Here is a 23669-nt window from a genome sequence, read left to right as displayed (position 1 = left end):
TTAGGATTCAGGAATTTATTGATGGGGACGTTGGGTCACAAGCGACGGGCTGGGGAAGATGGGAGTGACTGGTAAAACTTCACAGAAGCTCAAAGTCCTTTCTGTCCTGCAGGAGGCTCTGTGTGTATAATACAACTGTGTGTGTGTATAATACAACCGTGTGTGTGTGTGTGTATAATACAACCGTGTGTGTGTGTGTGTATAATACAACCGTGTGTGTGTGTGTGTGTATATAATACAACCGTGTGTGTGTGTGTGTGTGTATAATACAACCGTGTGTGTGTGTGTGTGTGTATAATACAACCGTGTGTGTATAATACAACCGTGTGTGTGTGTGTATAATACAACCGTGTGTGTGTGTGTGTGTGTATAATACAACCGTGTGTGTGTGTATAATACAACCGTGTGTGTGTGTGTATAATACAACCGTGTGTGTGTGTATAATACAACCGTGTGTGTGTGTGTGTATAATACAACCGTGTGTGTATAATACAACCGTGTGTGTGTGTGTGTATAATACAACCGTGTGTGTGTGTGTGTGTGTATAATACAACCGTGTGTGTGTGTGTGTGTATAATACAACCGTGTGTGTGTGTGTGTATAATACAACCGTGTGTGTGTGTGTGTATAATACAACCGTGTGTGTGTGTGTGTGTGTATAATACAACCGTGTGTGTGTGTGTGTGTATAATACAACCGTGTGTGTGTGTGTGTGTATAATACAACCGTGTGTGTGTGTGTGTGTGTATAATACAACCGTGTGTGTGTGTGTGTGTATAATACAACCGTGTGTGTGTGTGTGTGTATAATACAACCGTGTGTGTGTGTGTGTGTGTGTATATAATACAACCGTGTGTGTGTGTGTGTGTGTGTATATAATACAACCGTGTGTGTGTGTGTATATAATACAACCGTGTGTGTGTGTGTATATAATATAACTGTGTGTGTACGTTTCTAAACCCCATAGCCACAGTAAGTACATAAGATCCTTCTAAATGTTTCTATGTGGGTTGTGAATACATAAAACAGAATGGCTACAAGCACACACCTTCCACTCTGCCTCAGAATGGCTACAAGCACACACCTTCCACTCTGCCTCAGAATGGCTACAAGCACACACCTTCCACTCTGCCTCAGAATGGCTACAAGCACACACACACCTTCCACTCTGCCTCAATGGCTACAAGCACACACCTTCCACTCTGCCTCAATGGCTACAAGCACACACCTTCCACTCTGCCTCAGAATGGCTACAAGCACACACCTTCCACTCTGCCTCAATGGCTACAAGCACACACCTTCCACTCTGCCTCAGAATGGCTACAAGCACACACCTTCCACTCTGCCTCAGAATGGCTACAAGCACACACCTTCCACTCTGCCTCAGAATGGCTACAAGCACACACCTTCCACTCTGCCTCAGAATGGCTACAAGCACACACCTTCCACTCTGCCTCAATGGCTACAAGCACACACCTTCCACTCTGCCTCAGAATGGCTACAAGCACACACCTTCCACTCTGCCTCAATGGCTACAAGCACACACCTTCCACTCTGCCTCAATGGCTACAAGCACACACCTTCCACTCTGCCTCAGAATGGCTACAAGCACACACCTTCCACTCTGCCTCAGAATGGCTACAAGCACACACCTTCCACTCTGCCTCAGAATGGCTACAAGCACACACCTTCCACTCTGCCTCAGAATGGCTACAAGCACACACCTTCCACTCTGCCTCAGAATGGCTACAAGCACACACCTTCCACTCTGCCTCAGAATGTGTCGAGATGAAAGCGATGTGTTTAAACCATCAACGGCTGCAATCCAGACAGAACAAGTAGGACATCAGAAATCCTCCAACCAGAATGGAGAACCTGGACATTTGACAGCCCTAAAAACCTATCCAACCATGTCAGTGTGTAGTTGTTTCTGGACTGGGCCGGAGACATCAGGAACCAGAGAACGGAGGGGTGAAGGGAGTAGAGGCACGTCCATATTATCAGTCCAGTTTGGTTTCCTTCCAGGAGGGGGGCGTGGGAGAGAAGAGGGGGTGGGAGAGCTACGGACGGTTGGTAGGTCTTAGCTCCCGTAGTGCATAGTGTTGCTAGGCATCGCCATGGGAGACGACATGGAGATGGAAGGCCCGCCCATGGTGAACTGGCTGTTGTTGATTGGGTATTGAGGACTGTTGCCGGGCCCCGATTGTCCAGTTGTCACTCCTGAGGAAGAGAGAAAACAGGAAGTGAATTGCGGTCTTCAAAGAGCAGCTCGGGGCAGTTTCCCAGACAAAACCTAGTGCTGGACTAGGAAGCACTTTATAATCTAAAATAAATCAAACATTAAAACAACTAAAATGTCAGACCATACACTAACTGAACTGTGGACAAGACTACAACATTAGCAACAGTAAACAGCTGTAGCTCTGTAACCATGGCGACACACTCACTCACCCTGGCCCACGCCTGTACTCATGATAGACCCAACTCTAGAAGATGTATGGTTCACTACCCCTGTGTTCACTGCCCACACACACACACACACACACACGTGCAAGCGCGCGCGCACACACACACACACAGAGGAGATAATTCACAAATTGGCAAATTTTATTTGGAACAAGAAAACACAGCAAAACTAGTATACAAAAGGTCTGTTACAGATACAGCTGGAGTCCAACATATAGATACACAACTGACATTACACACAGTCAGGGTTTCAACATCCCAGTAACTTTCACAACCTTTCCCCAGATCCTGGTAGGACGAATAACGGATTCCCAGAAATATTCTAACTGGAATTTCTGGAAAACATTTCCAGTATGTTGTAACCCGATACAGCAGAGGTATTCCAATGTAACACGGGAACGTCTAGACAACTGCTGGGTTTCTACCTGATTATTCATTACACACCCACCTGGTCTCCCAGGTGGAAACCAGTCCCTGATGAGAAGGGATTCATTTTTAAAAAGCAGAGAAACTGGCTTGGAGATTCAGATTTGAATTTGAGGGCTATACAGAACAGAAAGGAGGGCAGGGATTGGTCAGTCACACACACACAGCGTACCAAGAGGGATGAGATTGTTGTGGGACACGGTGGAGCCGCCGCCACCAATGACCGTACTGAGGTCGTACACGGCAGGCATCCCTCCTGGGAGACGGAGACACACGTTAACAACAGGCAACACACTTCTGCATTCACCCGTCTGAGTGGATCTATAGGAGTGTGGTACCTGATTCATGCCGTGTGTGTGTGTATAGATCTATATGTGTGTAGTGTGTGTGTGTGTATAGATCTATATGTGTGTAGTGTGTGTGTGTGTATAGATCTATATGTGTGTAGTGTGTGTAATACCTGATTAATGTCATGTGTGTGTGTGTGTGTGTATAGATCTATATGTGTGTGTGTGTGTATAGATCTATATGTGTGTAGTGTGTGTGTGTGTATAGATCTATATGTGTGTAGTGTGTGTGTGTGTATAGATCTATATGTGTGTAGTGTGTGTAATACCTGATTAATGTCATGTGTGTGTGTGTGTGTGTATAGATCTATATGTGTGTGTGTGTGTATAGATCTATATGTGTGTAGTGTGTGTGTGTGTATAGATCTATATGTGTGTAGTGTGTGTAATACCTGATTAATGTCGTGTGTGTGTGTGTGTGTGTATAGATCTATATGTGTGTGTGTGTGTATAGATCTATGTGTGTGTGTGTGTGTATAGATCTATGTGTGTGGTACCTGATTAATGCCGTGTGTGTGTGTAATACCTGATTAATGCCGTGTGTGTGTGTGTGTGTGTGTGTGTGTGTGTGTGTGTGTGTGTGTGTGTATAGATCTATATGGGTGTGTAGTACCTGATTAATGCCGTGTGTGTGAGTGTGTGTGTGTGCGTACCCTGGTTCATGTTGTAGACTCCTCCATTGCTCCACATGTTCTCTGAGGGGGAGGAGTAGTGAGAGCCTGGGGGCGGGGCTGACGTGCTGCCTGTGTACCTGCGGAACACACAATCAACCAATCAGATGGAGGCAAGCTCAGGGACAGGAGGTCATATACAGAGGACTTTAACGTGTCTCGCAGGGAAAGAGGTTTCAGACCAAGATAAAGAGGATAGATAGCAGATAAATAACAGCTTTAGGAACAACAGAAGGGACAGAAAGAGAAAGAAGGAGAGAGGGAGGAATTGTAAAAGGAAAGGGAAAATAAGGAAATGGTAGAATATCCATGCTGTGCTGAACAGAAGAAATGACAGAAAGAGAGAGAGAGACGGTATAGTGTTGTTGACTTGGAGAGAGAGAGAGACACGGTATAGTGTTGTTGACTTGGAGAGAGAGAGAGAGAGACGGTATAGTGTTGTTGACTTGGAGAGAGAGAGAGACACGGTATAGTGTTGTTGACTTGGAGGGAGAGAGAGAGAGAGAGAGACGGTATAGTGTTGTTGACTTGGAGAGAGAGAGAGAGAGAGACACGGTATAGTGTTGTTGACTTGGAGGGAGAGAGAGAGAGAGAGAGAGAGACACAGTATAGTGTTGTTGACTTGAGAGAGAGAGAGACGGTATAGTGTTGTTGACTTGGAGAGAGAGAGAGACGGTATAGTGTTGTTGACTTGGAGAGAGAGAGAGAGACGGTATAGTGTTGTTGACTTGGAGAGAGAGAGAGAGAGAGAGAGACGGTATAGTGTTGTTGACTTGGAGAGAGAGAGAGAGAGACGGTATAGTGTTGTTGACTTGGAGAGAGAGAGAGACACGGTATAGTGTTGTTGACTTGGAGGGAGAGAGAGAGAGAGAGAGACGGTATAGTGTTGTTGACTTGGAGAGAGAGAGAGAGAGAGAGAGACACGGTATAGTGTTGTTGACTTGGAGGGAGAGAGAGAGAGAGAGAGAGACACAGTATAGTGTTGTTGACTTGGAGAGAGAGAGAGACGGTATAGTGTTGTTGACTTGGAGAGAGAGAGAGACGGTATAGTGTTGTTGACTTGGAGAGAGAGAGAGAGACGGTATAGTGTTGTTGACTTGGAGAGAGAGACACAGTATAGTGTTGTTGACTTGGAGAGAGAGAGAGAGAGAGAGAGAGAGAGAGAGACACGGTATAGTGTTGTTGACTTGGAGGGAGAGAGAGAGAGAGAGAGAGAGACACGGTATAGTGTTGTTGACTTGGAGAGAGAGAGAGAGACGGTATAGTGTTGTTGACTTGGAGAGAGAGAGAGACACGGTATAGTGTTGTTGACTTGGAGGGAGAGAGAGAGAGAGAGAGACGGTATAGTGTTGTTGACTTGGAGAGAGAGAGAGAGAGAGAGAGAGACACGGTATAGTGTTGTTGACTTGGAGAGAGAGAGAGACGGTATAGTGTTGTTGACTTGGAGAGAGAGAGACACGGTATAGTGTTGTTGACTTGGAGAGAGAGAGACACGGTATAGTGTTGTTGACTTGGAGAGAGAGAGAGACGGTATAGTGTTGTTGACTTGGAGAGAGAGAGAGACGGTATAGTGTTGTTGACTTGGAGAGAGAGAGAGAGACGGTATAGTGTTGTTGACTTGGAGAGAGAGACACAGTATAGTGTTGTTGACTTGGAGAGAGAGAGAGAGAGAGAGAGAGAGAGAGAGACGGTATAGTGTTGTTGACTTGGAGAGAGAGAGAGAGACGGTATAGTGTTGTTGACTTGGAGAGAGAGAGAGACGGTATAGTGTTGTTGACTTGGAGAGAGAGAGAGAGAGAGAGAGAGAGAGAGAGAGACGGTATAGTGTTGTTGACTTGGAGAGAGAGAGACGGTATAGTGTTGTTGACTTGAGAGAGAGAGAGAGACACGGTATAGTGTTGTTGACTTGGAGAGAGAGAGAGAGAGACGGTATAGTGTTGTTGACTTGGAGAGAGAGAGAGAGACGGTATAGTGTTGTTGACTTGGAGAGAGAGAGAGAGAGACGGTATAGTGTTGTTGACTTGGAGAGAGAGAGAGAGAGACGGTATAGTGTTGTTGACTTGGAGAGAGAGAGAGAGAGAGAGAGAGAGAGACGGTATAGTGTTGTTGACTTGGAGAGAGAGAGAGAGACACGGTATAGTGTTGTTGACTTGGAGAGAGAGAGAGAGAGAGAGACGGTATAGTGTTGTTGACTTGGAGAGAGAGAGAGAGACACGGTATAGTGTTGTTGACTTGGAGAGAGAGAGAGAGAGAGAGACGGTATAGTGTTGTTGACTTGGAGAGAGAGAGAGAGAGAGAGACGGTATAGTGTTGTTGACTTGGAGAGAGAGAGAGAGACACGGTATAGTGTTGTTGACTTGGAGAGAGAGAGAGAGAGAGAGAGAGAGAGAGAGACGGTATAGTGTTGTTGACTTGGAGAGAGAAAGACGGTATAGTGTTGTTGACTTGGAGAGAGAGAGAGAGACACGGTATAGTGTTGTTGACTTGGAGAGAGAGAGAGAGACACGGTATAGTGTTGTTGACTTGGAGAGAGAGACACGGTATAGTGTTGTTGACTTGGAGAGAGAGAGAGAGACACGGTATAGTGTTGTTGACTTGGAGAGAGAGAGAGAGAGAGAGAGAGAGAGACGGTATAGTGTTGTTGACTTGGAGAGAGAAAGACGGTATAGTGTTGTTGACTTGGAGAGAGAGAGAGAGACACGGTATAGTGTTGTTGACTTGGAGAGAGAGACACGGTATAGTGTTGTTGACTTGGAGAGAGAGACACGGTATAATGTTGTTGACTTGGAGAGAGAGAGAGAGAGACGGTATAGTGTTGTTGACTTGGAGAGAGAGAGAGAGAGAGACACGGTATAGTGTTGTTGACTTGGAGAGAGAGACACGGTATAGTGTTGTTGACTTGGAGAGAGAGAGAGAGAGACACGGTATAGTGTTGTTGACTTGGAGAGAGAGAGAGAGAGACACGGTATAGTGTTGTTGACTTGGAGAGAGAGACGGTATAGTGTTGTTGACTTGGAGAGAGAGAGAGAGAGAGAGACGGTATAGTGTTGTTGACTTGGAGAGAGAGAGAGAGAGACGGTATAGTGTTGTTGACTTGGAGAGAGAGAGACGGTATAGTGTTGTTGACTTGGAGAGAGAGAGAGACACGGTATAGTGTTGTTGACTTGGAGAGAGAGAGAGAGACACGGTATAGTGTTGTTGACTTGGAGAGAGAGAGAGACACGGTATAGTGTTGTTGACTTGGAGAGAGAGAGAGACACGGTATAGTGTTGTTGACTTGGAGAGAGAGAGAGAGACGGTATAGTGTTGTTGACTTGGAGAGAGAGAGAGACGGTATAGTGTTGTTGACTTGGAGAGAGAGAGAGACGGTATAGTGTTGTTGACTTGGAGAGAGAGAGAGAGACACGGTATAGTGTTGTTGACTTGAGAGAGAGAGAGAGAGAGACACGGTATAGTGTTGTTGACTTGGAGAGAGAGAGAGACACGGTATAGTGTTGTTGACTTGGAGAGAGAGAGAGAGACACGGTATAGTGTTGTTGACTTGGAGAGAGAGAGAGAGAGAGACACGGTATAGTGTTGTTGACTTGGAGAGAGAGAGACACGGTATAGTGTTGTTGACTTGGAGAGAGAGAGAGACACGGTATAGTGTTGTTGACATGGAGAGAGAGAGAGAGACACGGTATAGTGTTGTTGACTTGGAGAGAGAGAGAGAGACACGGTATAGTGTTGTTGACTTGGAGAGAGAGAGAGAGAGACGGTATAGTGTTGTTGACTTGGAGAGAGAGAGAGAGACACGGTATAGTGTTGTTGACTTGGAGAGAGAGACACGGTATAGTGTTGTTGACTTGGAGAGAGAGAGAGAGACACGGTATAGTGTTGTTGACTTGGAGAGAGAGAGAGAGACGGTATAGTGTTGTTGACTTGGAGAGAGAGAGAGAGAGAGACGGTATAGTGTTGTTGACTTGGAGAGAGAGAGACGGTATAGTGTTGTTGACTTGGAGAGAGAGAGAGAGAGAGAGACACGGTATAGTGTTGTTGACTTGGAGAGAGAGAGAGAGACACGGTATAGTGTTGTTGACTTGGAGAGAGAGAGAGAGACACGGTATAGTGTTGTTGACTTGGAGAGAGAGAGAGAGACACGGTATAGTGTTGTTGACTTGGAGAGAGAGAGAGACACGGTATAGTGTTGTTGACTTGGAGAGAGAGAGAGAGAGAGACGGTATAGTGTTGTTGACTTGGAGAGAGAGAGAGACACGGTATAGTGTTGTTGACTTGGAGAGAGAGAGAGAGAGACGGTATAGTGTTGTTGACTTGGAGAGAGAGAGAGACACGGTATAGTGTTGTTGACTTGAGAGAGAGACACGGTATAGTGTTGTTGACTTGGAGAGAGAGACACGGTATAGTGTTGTTGACTTGGAGAGAGAGAGAGAGACACGGTATAGTGTTGTTGACTTGGAGAGAGAGAGAGAGACACGGTATAGTGTTGTTGACTTGGAGAGAGAGAGAGAGAGACGGTATAGTGTTGTTGACTTGGAGAGAGAGAGAGAGAGAGACGGTATAGTGTTGTTGACTTGGAGAGAGAGAGACGGTATAGTGTTGTTGACTTGGAGAGAGAGAGAGAGAGAGACACGGTATAGTGTTGTTGACTTGGAGAGAGAGAGAGAGACACGGTATAGTGTTGTTGACTTGGAGAGAGAGAGAGAGACACGGTATAGTGTTGTTGACTTGGAGAGAGAGAGAGAGAGAGAGAGAGAGAGACACGGTATAGTGTTGTTGACTTGGAGAGAGAGACACGGTATAGTGTTGTTGACTTGGAGAGAGAGAGAGAGAGACACGGTATAGTGTTGTTGACTTGGAGAGAGAGAGAGAGAGACACGGTATAGTGTTGTTGACTTGGAGAGAGAGACACGGTATAGTGTTGTTGACTTGGAGAGAGAGAGACACGGTATAGTGTTGTTGACTTGAGAGAGAGAGAGACACGGTATAGTGTTGTTGACTTGGAGAGAGAGAGAGAGAGAGAGAGAGAGACACGGTATAGTGTTGTTGACTTGGAGAGAGAGACACGGTATAGTGTTGTTGACTTGGAGAGAGAGAGAGACACGGTATAGTGTTGTTGACTTGGAGAGAGAGAGAGAGACACGGTATAGTGTTGTTGACTTGGAGAGAGAGAGAGAGAGAGAGAGACACGGTATAGTGTTGTTGACTTGGAGAGAGAGAGACGGTATAGTGTTGTTGACTTGGAGAGAGAGAGAGAGAGACGGTATAGTGTTGTTGACTTGGAGAGAGAGAGAGAGACACGGTATAGTGTTGTTGACTTGGAGAGAGAGAGAGACACGGTATAGTGTTGTTGACTTGGAGAGAGAGAGAGACACGGTATAGTGTTGTTGACTTGGAGAGAGAGAGAGAGACACGGTATAGTGTTGTTGACTTGGAGAGAGAGAGAGACACGGTATAGTGTTGTTGACTTGGAGAGAGAGAGAGAGACACGGTATAGTGTTGTTGACTTGGAGAGAGAGAGAGAGACACGGTATAGTGTTGTTGACTTGGAGAGAGAGAGAGAGAGACGGTATAGTGTTGTTGACTTGGAGAGAGAGAGAGAGAGAGAGACGGTATAGTGTTGTTGACTTGGAGAGAGAGAGACGGTATAGTGTTGTTGACTTGGAGAGAGAGAGAGAGAGAGAGACACGGTATAGTGTTGTTGACTTGGAGAGAGAGAGAGAGACACGGTATAGTGTTGTTGACTTGGAGAGAGAGAGAGAGAGAGAGACACGGTATAGTGTTGTTGACTTGGAGAGAGAGAGACACGGTATAGTGTTGTTGACTTGGAGAGAGAGAGAGAGAGAGACACGGTATAGTGTTGTTGACTTGGAGAGAGAGAGAGACACGGTATAGTGTTGTTGACTTGGAGAGAGAGAGAGAGAGAGACACGGTATAGTGTTGTTGACTTGGAGAGAGAGAGAGAGACACGGTATAGTGTTGTTGACTTGGAGAGAGAGAGAGAGACACGGTATAGTGTTGTTGACTTGGAGAGAGAGAGAGAGACGGTATAGTGTTGTTGACTTGGAGAGACACGGTATAGTGTTGTTGACTTGGAGAGAGAGAGACGGTATAGTGTTGTTGACTTGGAGAGAGAGACACGGTATAGTGTTGTTGACTTGGAGAGAGAGAGAGACACGGTATAGTGTTGTTGACTTGGAGAGAGAGAGAGAGAGAGAGACGGTATAGTGTTGTTGACTTGGAGAGAGAGAGAGATAGAGAGAGATGGTATAGTGTTGTTGACTTGGAGAGAGAGAGAGAGAGAGACACGGTATAGTGTTGTTGACTTGGAGAGAGAGAGAGAGACACGGTATAGTGTTGTTGACTTGGAGAGAGAGACACGGTATAGTGTTGTTGACTTGGAGAGAGAGACACGGTATAGTGTTGTTGACTTGGAGAGAGAGAGAGATAGACGGTATAGTGTTGTTGACGTGAAGGAGAGAGAGAAGAGAAGGAAGAGGGGTAGAGAAGAGGGGTAGAGAAGAGGGGTAGAGAGTGCCTCTGACCTGAAGAAGGGGTTCTTGAGATCCAGCAGGTTGCTGGACTTGCTTCCTGTCTGGTCCACCTGGGCCACCATACTGATGTCATAGCTCTGTCTGGGAGCACAGGTCAGATGAATCCTTTAAGGGGGTACCTTGGCAGGGGTGTGTGTGTTCAGTGTGGTAGTCACCTGTTCAGGTGTGCAGGTGGGTGTGACCTGTTCAGGTGTGTGAGTGGTGAAGTTACCCGGAGGTGTGTGTGTCTCACCTCTTGTTAGCGATAAGCGTTGCAGTGCCAGACAGGGTGTCTCCTGCCTTGGTGAAGAGAGGGGACTGGAGCAGACAGCGGACCTGGTACCAGTGGGTCAGAGGCTCCGTAGGAGAGGTGGAGAGCCACACTGTTACCCTGGACACACAGTTAGATAAATACACAATTAGATGGACCCACACACACACACACACACACACAGTTTCAGTGGGGCAAAAAAGTATTTAGTCAGCCACCAATTGTGCAAGTTCTCCCACTTAAAAAGATGCGAGAGGCCTGTAATTTATCATAGGTACACTGAAACTATGACAGACAAAATGAGAAGAAGAAAATCCAGAAAATCACATTGTAGGATTTTTAATGAATTTATTTGCAAATTATGGTGGAAAATAAGTATTTGGTCAATAACAAGTTTCTCAATACTTTGTTATATACCCTTTGTTGGCAATGACAGAGGTCAAACGTTTTCTGTAAGTCTTCAAGGCTTTCACACACTGTTGCTGGTATTTTGGCCCATTCCTCCATGCAGATCTCCTCTAGAGCAGTGATGTTTTGGGGCTGTTGCTGGGCAACACGGACTTTCAACTCCCTTCAAAGATTTTCTATGGGTTTGACATCTGGAGACCGGCTAGGCCACTCCAGGACCTTGAAATGCTTCTTACGAAGCCACTCCTTCGTTGCCCGGGCGGTGTGTTTGGGATCATTGTCATGCTGAAAGACCCAGCCACGTTTCATCTTCAATGCCCTTGCTGATGGAAGGAGGTTTTCACTCAAAATCTCACTATACATGGCCCCATTCATTCTTTCCTTTACACGGATCAGTCGTCCTGGTCCCTTTGCAAAAAAACAGCCCCAAAGCATGATGTTTCCACCCCCATGCTTCACAGTAGGTATGGTGTTCTCTGGATGCAACTCAGCATTCTTTGTGTCCTCCAAACACGACGAGTTGAGTTTTGACCAAAAAGTTATATTTTGGTTTCATCTGACCATATGACATTCTCCCAATCTTCTTCTGGATTATCCAAATGCTCTCTAGCAAACTTCAGACGGGCCTGGACATGTACTGACTTAAGCAGGGGGGACACGCCTGGCACTGCAGGATTTGAGTCCCTGGCAGCGTAGTGTGTTACTGATGGTAGGCTTTGTTACTTTGGTCCTAGCTCTCTGCAGGTCATTTACTAGGTCCCCCCGTGTAGTTCTGGGATTGTTGCTCACCGTTCTTGTGATCATTTTGACCCCACAGGGTGAGATCTTGTGTGGAGCCCCAGATCGAGGGAGATTATCAGTGGTCTTGTATGTCTTCCATTTGCTAATAATTGCTCCCACAGTTGATTTCTTCAAACCAAGCTGCTTACCTATTGCAGATTCAGTCTTCCCAGCCTGGTGCAGGTCTACAGCCTGGTGCAGTGTCCTTTGACAGCTCTTTGGTCTTGGCCATAGTGGAGTTTGGAGTGTGACTGTTTGAGGTGTCTTTTATACTGATAACAAGTTCAAACAGGTGCCATTAATACAGGTAACGAGTGGAGGACAGAGGAGCCTCTTCAATAAGAAGTCACAGGTCTGTAGGTGACCAAATACTTATTTTCCACCATAATTTGCAAATAAATTCATTAAAAATCCTACAATGTGATTTTCTGGATTTTTCCCCCTCATTTTGTCTGTCATAGTTGAAGTGTACCTATGATGAAAATTACAGGCCTCTCATCTTTTTAAGTGGGAGAACTTGCACAATTGGTGGCTGACTAAATACTTTTTTGCCCCACTGTGGATGGACCCACACACAGTCAGATGGACCCACACAGTCAGATGGACCCACACACACACAGGAAAGATGAAAGAAAGCAGGTCAATCAAGACTGACAGAGTTTACACAACACACACAGGGGACTCACGCTGAGCCGATGAAAGCCACGTCAAACCAGAATGCCAGACCATGGACCAGACCTGACGTCATCATGTGGAACTTAAAGGGAATCTCCATCCTGAGAGAGGGGAGAGGGAGGGGAGAGAGAGAGAGGGAGAGGAGGGGAGGGGAGGGGGAGGGGGAGAGGGGAGGGGAGGGGAGGGGGAGAGGGGGAGGGGAGGGGAGGGGGAGAGAGAGAGGGGAGAGGAGGGGGGGGGAGGGGGGGGGGGAGAGGGAGGGGAGGGGGAGGAGAGGGAGAGAGAGGAGAGAGAAAGGGGAGAGAGAGGGGAGAGAGAAAGGGGGAGAGAGAAAGGGGAGAAAGAGGAGAGAGAGGAGAGAAAGGGGAGAAGTTTAAGTGGACTAAACTCTCAGCAGTAACCTCAGTCACCACAACCCTTAGACTAACAACATCAGGCCCTGGATTCATAACCAGTCTCAGAGTGCTGATCTAGGATCAGCCCCCCTGTCCATTCATTATCATCTAAAAATAGGCTAAATTGATCCTGGATCAGCATTCCTACTCCAAGTCTCTTTCTGAAGAAGAGAGCTCTCTAAATACTACAGGCCCCAGAACGAGAGCTCTCTAAATACTACAGGCCCCAGAACGAGAGCTCTCTAAATACTACAGGCCCCAGAACGAGAGCTCTCTAAATACTACAGGCCCCAGAAGGAGAGCTCTCTAAATACTACAGGCCCCAGAATGAGAGCTCTCTAAATACTACAGGCCCCAGAAGGAGAGCTCTCTAAATACTACAGGCCCCAGAAGGAGAGCTCTCTAAATACTACAGGCCCCAGAAGGAGAGCTCTCTAAATACTACAGGCCCCAGAAGGAGAGCTCTCTAAATACTACAGGCCCCAGAATGAGAGCTCTCTAAATGCTACAGGCCCCAGAAGGAGAGCTCTCTAAATACTACAGGCCCCAGAAGGAGAGCTCTCTAAATACTACAGGCCCCAGAAGGAGAGCTCTCTAAATACTACAGGCCCCAGAAGGAGAGCTCTCTAAATACTACAGGCCCCAGAAGGAGAGCTCTCTAAATGCTACAGGCCCCAGAAGGAGAGCTCTCTAACTGCTACAGGCCCCAGAAGGAGAGCTCTCTAAATACTACAGGCCCCAGAATGAGAGCTCTCTAAATACTACAGGCCCCAGAAGGAGAGCTCTCTAAATACTACAGGCCCCAGAAGGAGAGCTCTCTAAATACTACAGGCCCCAGAAGGAGAGCTCTCTAAATGCTACAGGCCCCAGAAGGAGAGCTCTCTAAATACTACAGGCCCCAGAAGGAGAGCTCTCTAAATACTACAGGCCCCAGAAGGAGAGCTCTCTAAATGCTACAGGCCCCAGAAGGAGAGCTCTCTAAATACTACAGGCCCCAGAAGGAGAGCTCTCTAAATACTACAGGCCCCAGAAGGAGAGCTCTCTAAATACTACAGGCCCCAGAAGGAGAGCTCTCTAAATACTACAGGCCCCAGAATGAGAGCTCTCTAAATACTACAGGCCCCAGAATGAGAGCTCTCTAAATGCTACAGGCCCCAGAAGGAGAGCTCTCTAAATACTACAGGCCCCAGAAGGAGAGCTCTCTAAATGCTACAGGCCCCAGAACGAGAGCTCTCTAACTGCTACAGGCCCCAGAAGGAGAGCTCTCTAAATACTACAGGCCCCAGAATGAGAGCTCTCTAAATACTACAGGCCCCAGAAGGAGAGCTCTCTAAATACTACAGGCCCCAGAAGGAGAGCTCTCTAAATACTACAGGCCCCAGAATGAGAGCTCTCTAAATACTACAGGCCCCAGAATGAGAGCTCTCTAAATACTACAGGCCCCAGAAGGAGAGCTCTCTAAATACTACAGGCCCCAGAAGGAGAGCTCTCTAAATACTACAGGCCCCAGAATGAGAGCTCTCTAAATACTACAGGCCCCAGAAGGAGAGCTCTCTAAATACTACAGGCCCCAGAATGAGAGCTCTCTAAATACTACAGGCCCCAGAATGAGAGCTCTCTAAATACTACAGGCCCCAGAATGAGAGCTCTCTAAATACTACAGGCCCCAGAAGGAGAGCTCTCTAAATACTACAGGCCCCAGAAGGAGAGCTCTCTAAATACTACAGGCCCCAGAAGGAGAGCTCTCTAAATACTACAGGCCCCAGAAGGAGAGCTCTCTAAATACTACAGGCCCCAGAAGGAGAGCTCTCTAAATACTACAGGCCCCAGAAGGAGAGCTCTCTAAATACTACAGGCCCCAGAAGGAGAGCTCTCTAAATACTACAGGCCCCAGAAGGAGAGCTCTCTAAATACTACAGGCCCCAGAAGGAGAGCTCTCTAAATACTACAGGCCCCAGAAGGAGAGCTCTCTAAATACTACAGGCCCCAGAAGGAGAGCTCTCTAAATACTACAGGCCCCAGAAGGAGAGCTCTCTAAATACTACAGGCCCCAGAAGGAGAGCTCTCTAAATACTACAGGCCCCAGAACGAGAGCTCTCTAAATACTACAGGCCCCAGAACGAGAGCTCTCTAAATACTACAGGCCCCAGAACGAGAGCTCTCTAAATACTACAGGCCCCAGAACGAGAGCTCTCTAAATACTACAGGCCCCAGAAGGAGAGCTCTCTAAATACTACAGGCCGCAGAATGAGAGCTCTCTAAATGCTACAGGCCCCAGAATGAGAGCTCTCTAAATGCTACAGGCCCCAGAAGGAGAGCTCTCTAAATACTACAGGCCCCAGAACGAGAGCTCTCTAAATACTACAGGCCCCAGAAGGAGAGCTCTCTAAATACTACAGGCCCCAGAAGGAGAGCTCTCTAAATACTACAGGCCCCAGAAGGAGAGCTCTCTAAATACTACAGGCCCCAGAAGGAGAGCTCTCTAAATACTACAGGCCCCAGAAGGAGAGCTCTCTAAATACTACAGGCCCCAGAAGGAGAGCTCTCTAAATACTACAGGCCCCAGAAGGAGAGCTCTCTAAATACTACAGGCCCCAGAAGGAGAGCTCTCTAAATACTACAGGCCCCAGAAGGAGAGCTCTCTAAATACTACAGGCCCCAGAAGGAGAGCTCTCTAAATACTACAGGCCCCAGAAGGAGAGCTCTCTAAATACTACAGGCCCCAGAAGGAGAGCTCTCTAAATACTACAGGCCCCAGAAGGAGAGCTCTCTAAATACTACAGGCCCCAGAATGAGAGCTCTCTAAATACTACAGGCCCCAGAAGGAGAGCTCTCTAAATACTACAGGCCCCAGAAGGAGAGCTCTCTAAATACTACAGGCCCCAGAAGGAGAGCTCTCTAAATACTACAGGCCCCAGAAGGAGAGCTCTCTAAATACTACAGGCCCCAGAAGGAGAGCTCTCTAAATACTACAGGCCCCAGAATGAGAGCTCTCTAAATACTACAGGCCCCAGAAGGAGAGCTCTCTAAATGCTACAGGCCCCAGAAGGAGAGAGGAGGCGATGGACTCACCTGTGCAGATCCCCCTCCTTCGCGTCCAGGAAGTTGACGGTGTATTTAACAGACTTGGACATGAGGATACGGATATCAAAGGTGTCCTGAGAGAGAGAGAGAGACAGAGACAGAGAGACAGAGAGAGAGAGACAGAGAGAGAGAGACAGAGAGAGAGACAGAGACAGAGAGACACAGAGAGAGACAGAGAGAGACAGAGACAGAGACAGAGAGAGACAGAGAGACACAGAGAGAGACAGAGAGAGACAGACACAGAGAGACACACAGAGAGAGAGAGACAGATCATTACATTTCTGTATTAGATTGATAGAGATGTACAGTTGAAGTCGGAAGTTTACATACACTTAGGTTGGAGTCATTAAAACTAGTTTTTCGACCACTCCGCAAATTTCTTGTTAATAAACTATAGTTTTGGCAAGTCGGTTAGGACATCTACTTTGTGCACGACACAAGTCATTTTTACAACAATTGTTTACACACAGATTATTTCACTTATAATTCTGATAGGCTAATTGACATTATTTGAGTCAATTGGAGGTGCACCTGTGGATGTATTTCAAGACCTACCTTCAAACTAAATTCCTCTTTGCTTGACATCATGGGAAAAGCAAAAGAAATCAGCCAAGACCTCAGAAAACAATATGTAGACCTCCACATGTCCGGTTAATCATTGGGAGCAATTTCCAAACGCCTGAAGGTACCAGGTTCATCTGTACAAACAATAGTACACAAGTATAAACACTATGGGACCACGCAGCCATCATACCGCCCAGGAAGGAGACGCGTTCTGCCTCCTAGAGATGAACATACTTTGACTTGCTCTTTTCGCACCAATCCCAGAACAGCAGCAAAGGACCTTGTGATGATGGAGGAAACAGGTACAAAAGTATCTATATCCACAGTACAACGAGTCCTATATCAACATAACCTGAAAGGCCGCTCAGCAAGGAAGAAGCCACTTCCCCAAAACCGCCATAAAAAAGCCAGACTACGGTTTGCAACGGCACATGGGGACAAAGATCGTACTTTTTGGAGAAATGTCCTCTGGTCTGATGAAACAAAAATAGAACTGTTTGGCCATAATGACCATCGTTATATTTGGAGTTAAAAGCGGGAGGCTTGCAAGCCGAAGAACACCATCCCAACCGTGAAGCACGGGGGTGGCAGCATCATGTTGTGAGGGTGCATTGCTGCAGGAGGGACTGGTGCACTTCACAAAATAGATGACATCATGAGGATGAAAGTTACGTGGATATATTGAAGCAACATCTCAAGAAATCAGCCAGGAAGTTAAAGCTTGGTCACAAAGCTTTGGGGCAGCAGGGTAGCCTAGTGGTTAGAGCGTTGGACTAGTAACCCGAAAGGTTGCAAGTTCGAATCCCCGAGCTGACAAGGTACAAATCATGTCGTTCTGCCCCTGAACAGGCAGTTAGCCCACTGTTCCTTGGCCGTCATTGAAAATAAGAATTTGTTTTTAACGGACTTGCCTAGTAAAATAAAGGTAAAAATGGACAATGACCCCAAGCATACTTCCAAAGTTGTGGCAAAATGGCAATCACAAAGCCCTGATTTCAATCCTACAGAACATTTGTGGGCAGAACTGAAAAAGTGTGTGCGAGCAAGGAGGCCTACAAACCTGACTCAGTTACACCAGCTCTGTCAGGAGGAATGGGCCGAAACGTTTGGCCCAAGTTAAACAATTTAAAGGCAATGCTACCAGATACTAATTGAGTATGTAAACGTCTGACCCACTGGGAATATGATGAAATAAATAAAAGCTTAAATAAATCACTCTCTCTACCATTACTCTAACATTTCACATTCTTAAAATAAAGTGGTGATTCTAACTGACCTAAGACAGGGAATTTTTACTAGGATTAAATGTCAGGTGTTGTGAAAATGTATTTGGCTAAGGTGTATGTAAACTTCTGACTTCAACTGTATGTATACAGTTCTTTGATTTTGATAATTGTTCTGAGTGACTTGGCTTCAGCAACATTCACCTTGTCAATCGTGCCATTAAAGCATACTGAATGAGAGAGAGAGGAGGGGAGAGAGAACCTAATAGAATAGAGAGAGGAGGGGAGAGAGAACCTAATAGAATAGAGAGAGAGGAGGGGAGAGAGAACCTAATAGAATAGAGAGAGAGAGGAGGGGAGGATGAGAACCTAATAGAATAGAGAGAGAGGAGGGGAGGATGAGAACCTAATAGAATAGAGAGAGAGGAGGGAGGATGAGAACCTAATAGAATAGAGAGAGAGGAGGGTAGGATGAGAACCTAATAGAATAGAGAGGAGGGGAGGATGAGAACCTAATAGAATAGAGAGAGAGAGGAGGGGAGGATGAGAACCTAATAGAATAGAGAGAGAGGAGGGGAGGATGAGAACCTAATAGAAGAGAGAGGAGGGGAGGATGAGAACCTAATAGAATAGAGAGGAGGGGAGGATGAGAACCTAATAGAATAGAGAGAGAGGAGGGGAGGATGAGAACCTAATAGAATAGAGAGAGAGGAGGGGAGGATGAGAACCTAATAGAAGAGAGAGGAGGGGAGGATGAGAACCTAATAGAATAGAGAGGAGGGGAGGATGAGAACCTAATAGAATAGAGAGAGAGGAGGGGAGGATGAGAACCTAATAGAATAGAGAGAGAGAGGAGGGGAGGATGAGAACCTAATAGAATAGAGAGAGAGGAGGGGAGGATGAGAACCTAATAGAATAGAGAGAGAGAGGAGGGGAGGATGAGAACCTAATAGAATAGAGAGAGAGGAGGGGAGGATGAGAACCTAATAGAATAGAGAGAGAGGAGGGGAGGATGAGAACCTAATAGAATAGAGAGAGAGGAGGGGAGGATGAGAACCTAATAGAATAGAGAGAACTGAGGATGAGAACGTACTAGAATAGAGAGAGGAAGAGTCTCACCACAATGGGCTGTCTGAAATACTCGTCGACTGCAGCTTCTCTCAGTGATGACAGATCAACACCATGGAACGATGGCTGATACCTGACAGACAGAGAGACAGAGAGAGACAGAGAGAGACAGACAGACAGACAGAGAGACAGAGAGACAGAGAGAGACAGAGAGAGACAGAGAGACCGTGGGAAGTGGCTGTAGTTAGTTGACAGTGACAACTCAATACTTTTTCTATAGTTGTAACTCAGGTCTGGTGAATTCCCCCCCCCCCCCCCCAACACTTTCCAGGTGAAAATGAAGCTTTAATAATATAGTAAATAAAGTGAAAGGAGATTCACCAGAAGTTGGCCTTGGTGAACTGCTCCATGTATAACTGTTCATCTGTGAAGGGAGCCAGGTGGACGTCACCTAGAGTGGGGAACATGTTACCTAGGAGAGGAGAGAGGGTTAGGGCTGTCGGCAACACCTCTATACACCTGTTTACTGTTCGTCTGAAGGGAGCCAGGTGGACGTCACCTAGAGTGGGGAACATGTTACCTAGGAGAGGAGAGAGGGTTAGGGCTGTCGGCAACACCTCTATACACCTGTTTACTGTTCGTCTGAAGGGAGCCAGGTGGACGTCACCTAGAGTGGGGAACATGTTACCTAGGAGAGGAGAGAGGGTTAGGCTGTCGGCAACACCTCTATACACCTGTTTACTGTTCGTCTGTGAAGGGAGCCAGGTGGACGTCACCTAGAGTGGGGAACATGTTACCTAGGAGAGGAGAGAGGGTTAGGGCTGTCGGCAACACCTCTATACACCTGTTTACTGTTCGTCTGTGAAGGGAGCCAGGTGGACGTCACCTAGAGTGGGGAACATGTTACCTAGGAGAGGAGAGAGGGTTAGGGCTGTCGGCAACACCTCTATACACCTGTTTACTGTTCGTCTGAAGGGAGCCAGGTGGACGTCACCTAGAGTGGGGAACATGTTACCTAGGAGAGGAGAGAGGGTTAGGGCTGTCGGCAACACCTCTCTATACACCTGTTTACTGTTCGTCTGAAGGGAGCCAGGTGGACGTCACCTAGAGTGGGGAACATGTTACCTAGGAGAGGAGAGAGGGTTAGGGCTGTCGGCAACACCTCTATACACCTGTTTACTGTTCGTCTGAAGGGAGCCAGGTGGACGTCACCTAGAGTGGGGAACATGTTACCTAGGAGAGGAGAGAGGGTTAGGGCTGTCGGCAACACCTCTCTATACACCTGTTTACTGTTCGTCTGAAGGGAGCCAGGTGGACGTCACCTAGAGTGGGGAACATGTTACCTAGGAGAGGAGAGAGGGTTAGGGCTGTCGGCAACACCTCTATACACCTGTTTACTGTTCGTCTGAAGGGAGCCAGGTGGACGTCACCTAGAGAGGGGAACATGTTACCTAGGAGAGGAGAGAGGGTTAGGGCTGTCGGCAACACCTCTCTATACACCTGTTTACTGTTCGTCTGAAGGGAGCCAGGTGGACGTCACCTAGAGTGGGGAACATGTTACCTAGGAGAGGAGAGAGGGTTAGGGCTGTCGGCAACACCTCTCTATACACCTGTTTACTGTTCGTCTGTGAAGGGAGCCAGGTGGACGTCACCTAGAGTGGGGAACATGTTACCTAGGAGAGGAGAGAGGGTTAGGGCTGTCGGCAACACCTCTCTATACACCTGTTTACTGTTCGTCTGTGAAGGGAGCCAGGTGGACGTCACCTAGAGTGGGGAACATGTTACCTAGGAGAGGAGAGAGGGTTAGGGCTGTCGGCAACACCTCTATACACCTGTTTACTGTTCGTCTGAAGGGAGCCAGGTGGACGTCACCTAGAGTGGGGAACATGTTACCTAGGAGAGGAGAGAGGGTTAGGCTGTCGGCAACACCTCTCTATACACCTGTTTACTGTTCGTCTGAAGGGAGCCAGGTGGACGTCACCTAGAGTGGGGAACATGTTACCTAGGAGAGGAGAGAGGGTTAGGGCTGTCGGCAACACCTCTATACACCTGTTTACTGTTCGTCTGAAGGGAGCCAGGTGGACGTCACCTAGAGTGGGGAACATGTTACCTAGGAGAGGAGAGAGGGTTAGGGCTGTCGGCAACACCTCTCTATACACCTGTTTACTGTTCGTCTGAAGGGAGCCAGGTGGACGTCACCTAGAGTGGGGAACATGTTACCTAGGAGAGGAGAGAGGGTTAGGGCTGTCGGCAACACCTCTCTACACCTGTTTACTGTTCGTCTGTGAAGGGAGCCAGGTGGACGTCACCTAGAGTGGGGAACATGTTACCTAGGAGAGGAGAGAGGGTTAGGGCTGTCGGCAACACCTCTCTATACACCTGTTTACTGTTCGTCTGAAGGGAGCCAGGTGGACGTCACCTAGAGTGGGGAACATGTTACCTAGGAGAGGAGAGAGGGTTAGGGCTGTCGGCAACACCTCTATACACCTGTTTACTGTTCCTCTGTGAAGGGAGCCAGGTGGACGTCACCTAGAGTGGGGAACATGTTACCTAGGAGAGGAGAGAGGGTTAGGCTGTCGGCAACACCTCTATACACCTGTTTACTGTTCGTCTGAAGGGAGCCAGGTGGACGTCACCTAGAGTGGGGAACATGTTACCTAGGAGAGGAGAGAGGGTTAGGGCTGTCGGCAACACCTCTCTATACACCTGTTTACTGTTCGTCTGAAGGGAGCCAGGTGGACGTCACCTAGAGTGGGGAACATGTTACCTAGGAGAGGAGAGAGGGTTAGGGCTGTCGGCAACACCTCTATACACCTGTTTACTGTTCGTCTGTGAAGGGAGCCAGGTGGACGTCACCTAGAGTGGGGAACATGTTACCTAGGAGAGGAGAGAGGGTTCAGGGCTGTCGGCAACACCTCTATACACCTGTTTACTGTTCGTCTGAAGGGAGCCAGGTGGACGTCACCTAGAGTGGGGAACATGTTACCTAGGAGAGGAGAGAGGGTTAGGGCTGTCGGCAACACCTCTATACACCTGTTTACTGTTCCTCTGTGAAGGGAGCCAGGTGGACGTCACCTAGCGTGGGGAACATGTTACCTAGGAGAGGAGAGAGGGTTAGGGCTGTCGGCAACACCTCTATACACCTGTTTACTGTTCGTCTCTGAAGGGAGCCAGGTGGACGTCACCTAGAGTGGGGAACATGTTACCTAGGAGAGGAGAGAGGGTTAGGGCTGTCGGCAACACCTCTCTATACACCTGTTTACTGTTCGTCTGAAGGGAGCCAGGTGGACGTCACCTAGAGTGGGGAACATGTTACCTAGGAGAGGAGAGAGGGTTAGGGCTGTCGGCAACACCTCTATACACCTGTTTACTGTTCGTCTGAAGGGAGCCAGGTGGACGTCACCTAGAGTGGGGAACATGTTACCTAGGAGAGGAGAGAGGGTTAGGGCTGTCGGCAACACCTCTCTATACACCTGTTTACTGTTCGTCTGAAGGGAGCCAGGTGGACGTCACCTAGAGTGGGGAACATGTTACCTAGGAGAGGAGAGAGGGTTAGGGCTGTCGGCAACACCTCTATACACCTGTTTACTGTTCCTCTGTGAAGGGAGCCAGGTGGACGTCACCTAGAGTGGGGAACATGTTACCTAGGAGAGGAGAGAGGGTTAGGGCTGTCGGCAACACCTCTATACACCTGTTTACTGTTCGTCTGTGAAGGGAGCCAGGTGGACGTCACCTAGAGTGGGGAACATGTTACCTAGGAGAGGAGAGAGGGTTAGGGCTGTCGGCAACACCTCTATACACCTGTTTACTGTTCGTCTGAAGGGAGCCAGGTGGACGTCACCTAGCGTGGGGAACATGTTACCTAGGAGAGGAGAGAGGGTTAGGGCTGTCGGCAACACCTCTATACACCTGTTTACTGTTCCTCTGTGAAGGGAGCCAGGTGGACGTCACCTAGAGTGGGGAACATGTTACCTAGGAGAGAGAGAGGGTTAGGGCTGTCGGCAACACCTCTCTATACACCTGTTTACTGTTCGTCTGAAGGGAGCCAGGTGGACGTCACCTAGAGTGGGGAACATGTTACCTAGGAGAGGAGAGAGGGTTAGGGCTGTCGGCAACACCTCTATACACCTGTTTACTGTTCGTCTGTGAAGGGAGCCAGGTGGACGTCACCTAGAGTGGGGAACATGTTACCTAGGAGAGGAGAGAGGGTTAGGGCTGTCGGCAACACCTCTATACACCTGTTTACTGTTCGTCTGTGAAGGGAGCCAGGTGGACGTCACCTAGAGTGGGGAACATGTTACCTAGGAGAGGAGAGAGGGTTAGGGCTGTCGGCAACACCTCTATACACCTGTTTACTGTTCCTCTGTGAAGGGAGCCAGGTGGACGTCACCTAGAGTGGGGAACATGTTACCTAGGAGAGGAGAGAGGGTTAGGGCTGTCGGCAACACCTCTATACACCTGTTTACTGTTCGTCTGAAGGGAGCCAGGTGGACGTCACCTAGAGTGGGGAACATGTTACCTAGGAGAGGAGAGAGGGTTAGGGCTGTCGGCAACACCTCTCTATACACCTGTTTACTGTTCGTCTGAAGGGAGCCAGGTGGACGTCACCTAGAGTGGGGAACATGTTACCTAGGAGAGGAGAGAGGGTTAGGGCTGTCGGCAACACCTCTATACACCTGTTTACTGTTCGTCTGTGAAGGGAGCCAGGTGGACGTCACCTAGAGTGGGGAACATGTTACCTAGGAGAGGAGAGAGGGTTAG

General features: G+C 47.8%; 1 protein-coding gene across 7 annotated transcripts in view; it reads right to left on the bottom strand.

Annotated features, from left to right (window-relative positions):
• Positions 1–23669, bottom strand: part of LOC135531516 (histone-arginine methyltransferase CARM1-like) — a 30850-nt gene continuing 7181 nt past the window's right edge. The window contains exons 7-17 of one of the 7 annotated variants that reach the window (XR_010454025.1): positions 19290–19380; positions 18960–19041; positions 16042–16127; positions 12586–12675; positions 10694–10831; positions 10453–10542; positions 3893–3990; positions 3065–3148; positions 2452–2520; positions 1161–2220; positions 1–1048 (exon numbers count right to left, since the gene is read on the bottom strand). Coding sequence is in view for 2 of the 7 variants with exons in the window: in XM_064959540.1 (XP_064815612.1) it covers positions 2081–2220; positions 2452–2520; positions 3065–3148; positions 3893–3990; positions 10453–10542; positions 10694–10831; positions 12586–12675; positions 16042–16127; positions 18960–19041; positions 19290–19380 (968 nt within the window). In the remaining 5 variants the exon portion in view is untranslated. Of the gene's footprint in view, positions 2221–2451; positions 2521–3064; positions 3149–3892; positions 3991–10452; positions 10543–10693; positions 10832–12585; positions 12676–16041; positions 16128–18959; positions 19042–19289; positions 19381–23669 lie in introns of all 7 variants that reach the window. The other 6 variants (XR_010454023.1, XR_010454024.1, XR_010454026.1 and 3 more) reach the window with 6 other exon arrangements.

Source organism: Oncorhynchus masou, chromosome 5 (genome assembly GCF_036934945.1).
Source record: "Oncorhynchus masou masou isolate Uvic2021 chromosome 5, UVic_Omas_1.1, whole genome shotgun sequence".
Classification (NCBI taxonomy): Eukaryota; Metazoa; Chordata; class Actinopteri; order Salmoniformes; family Salmonidae; genus Oncorhynchus; species Oncorhynchus masou.
This window is presented reverse-complemented; position numbering and strand designations above follow the sequence as displayed.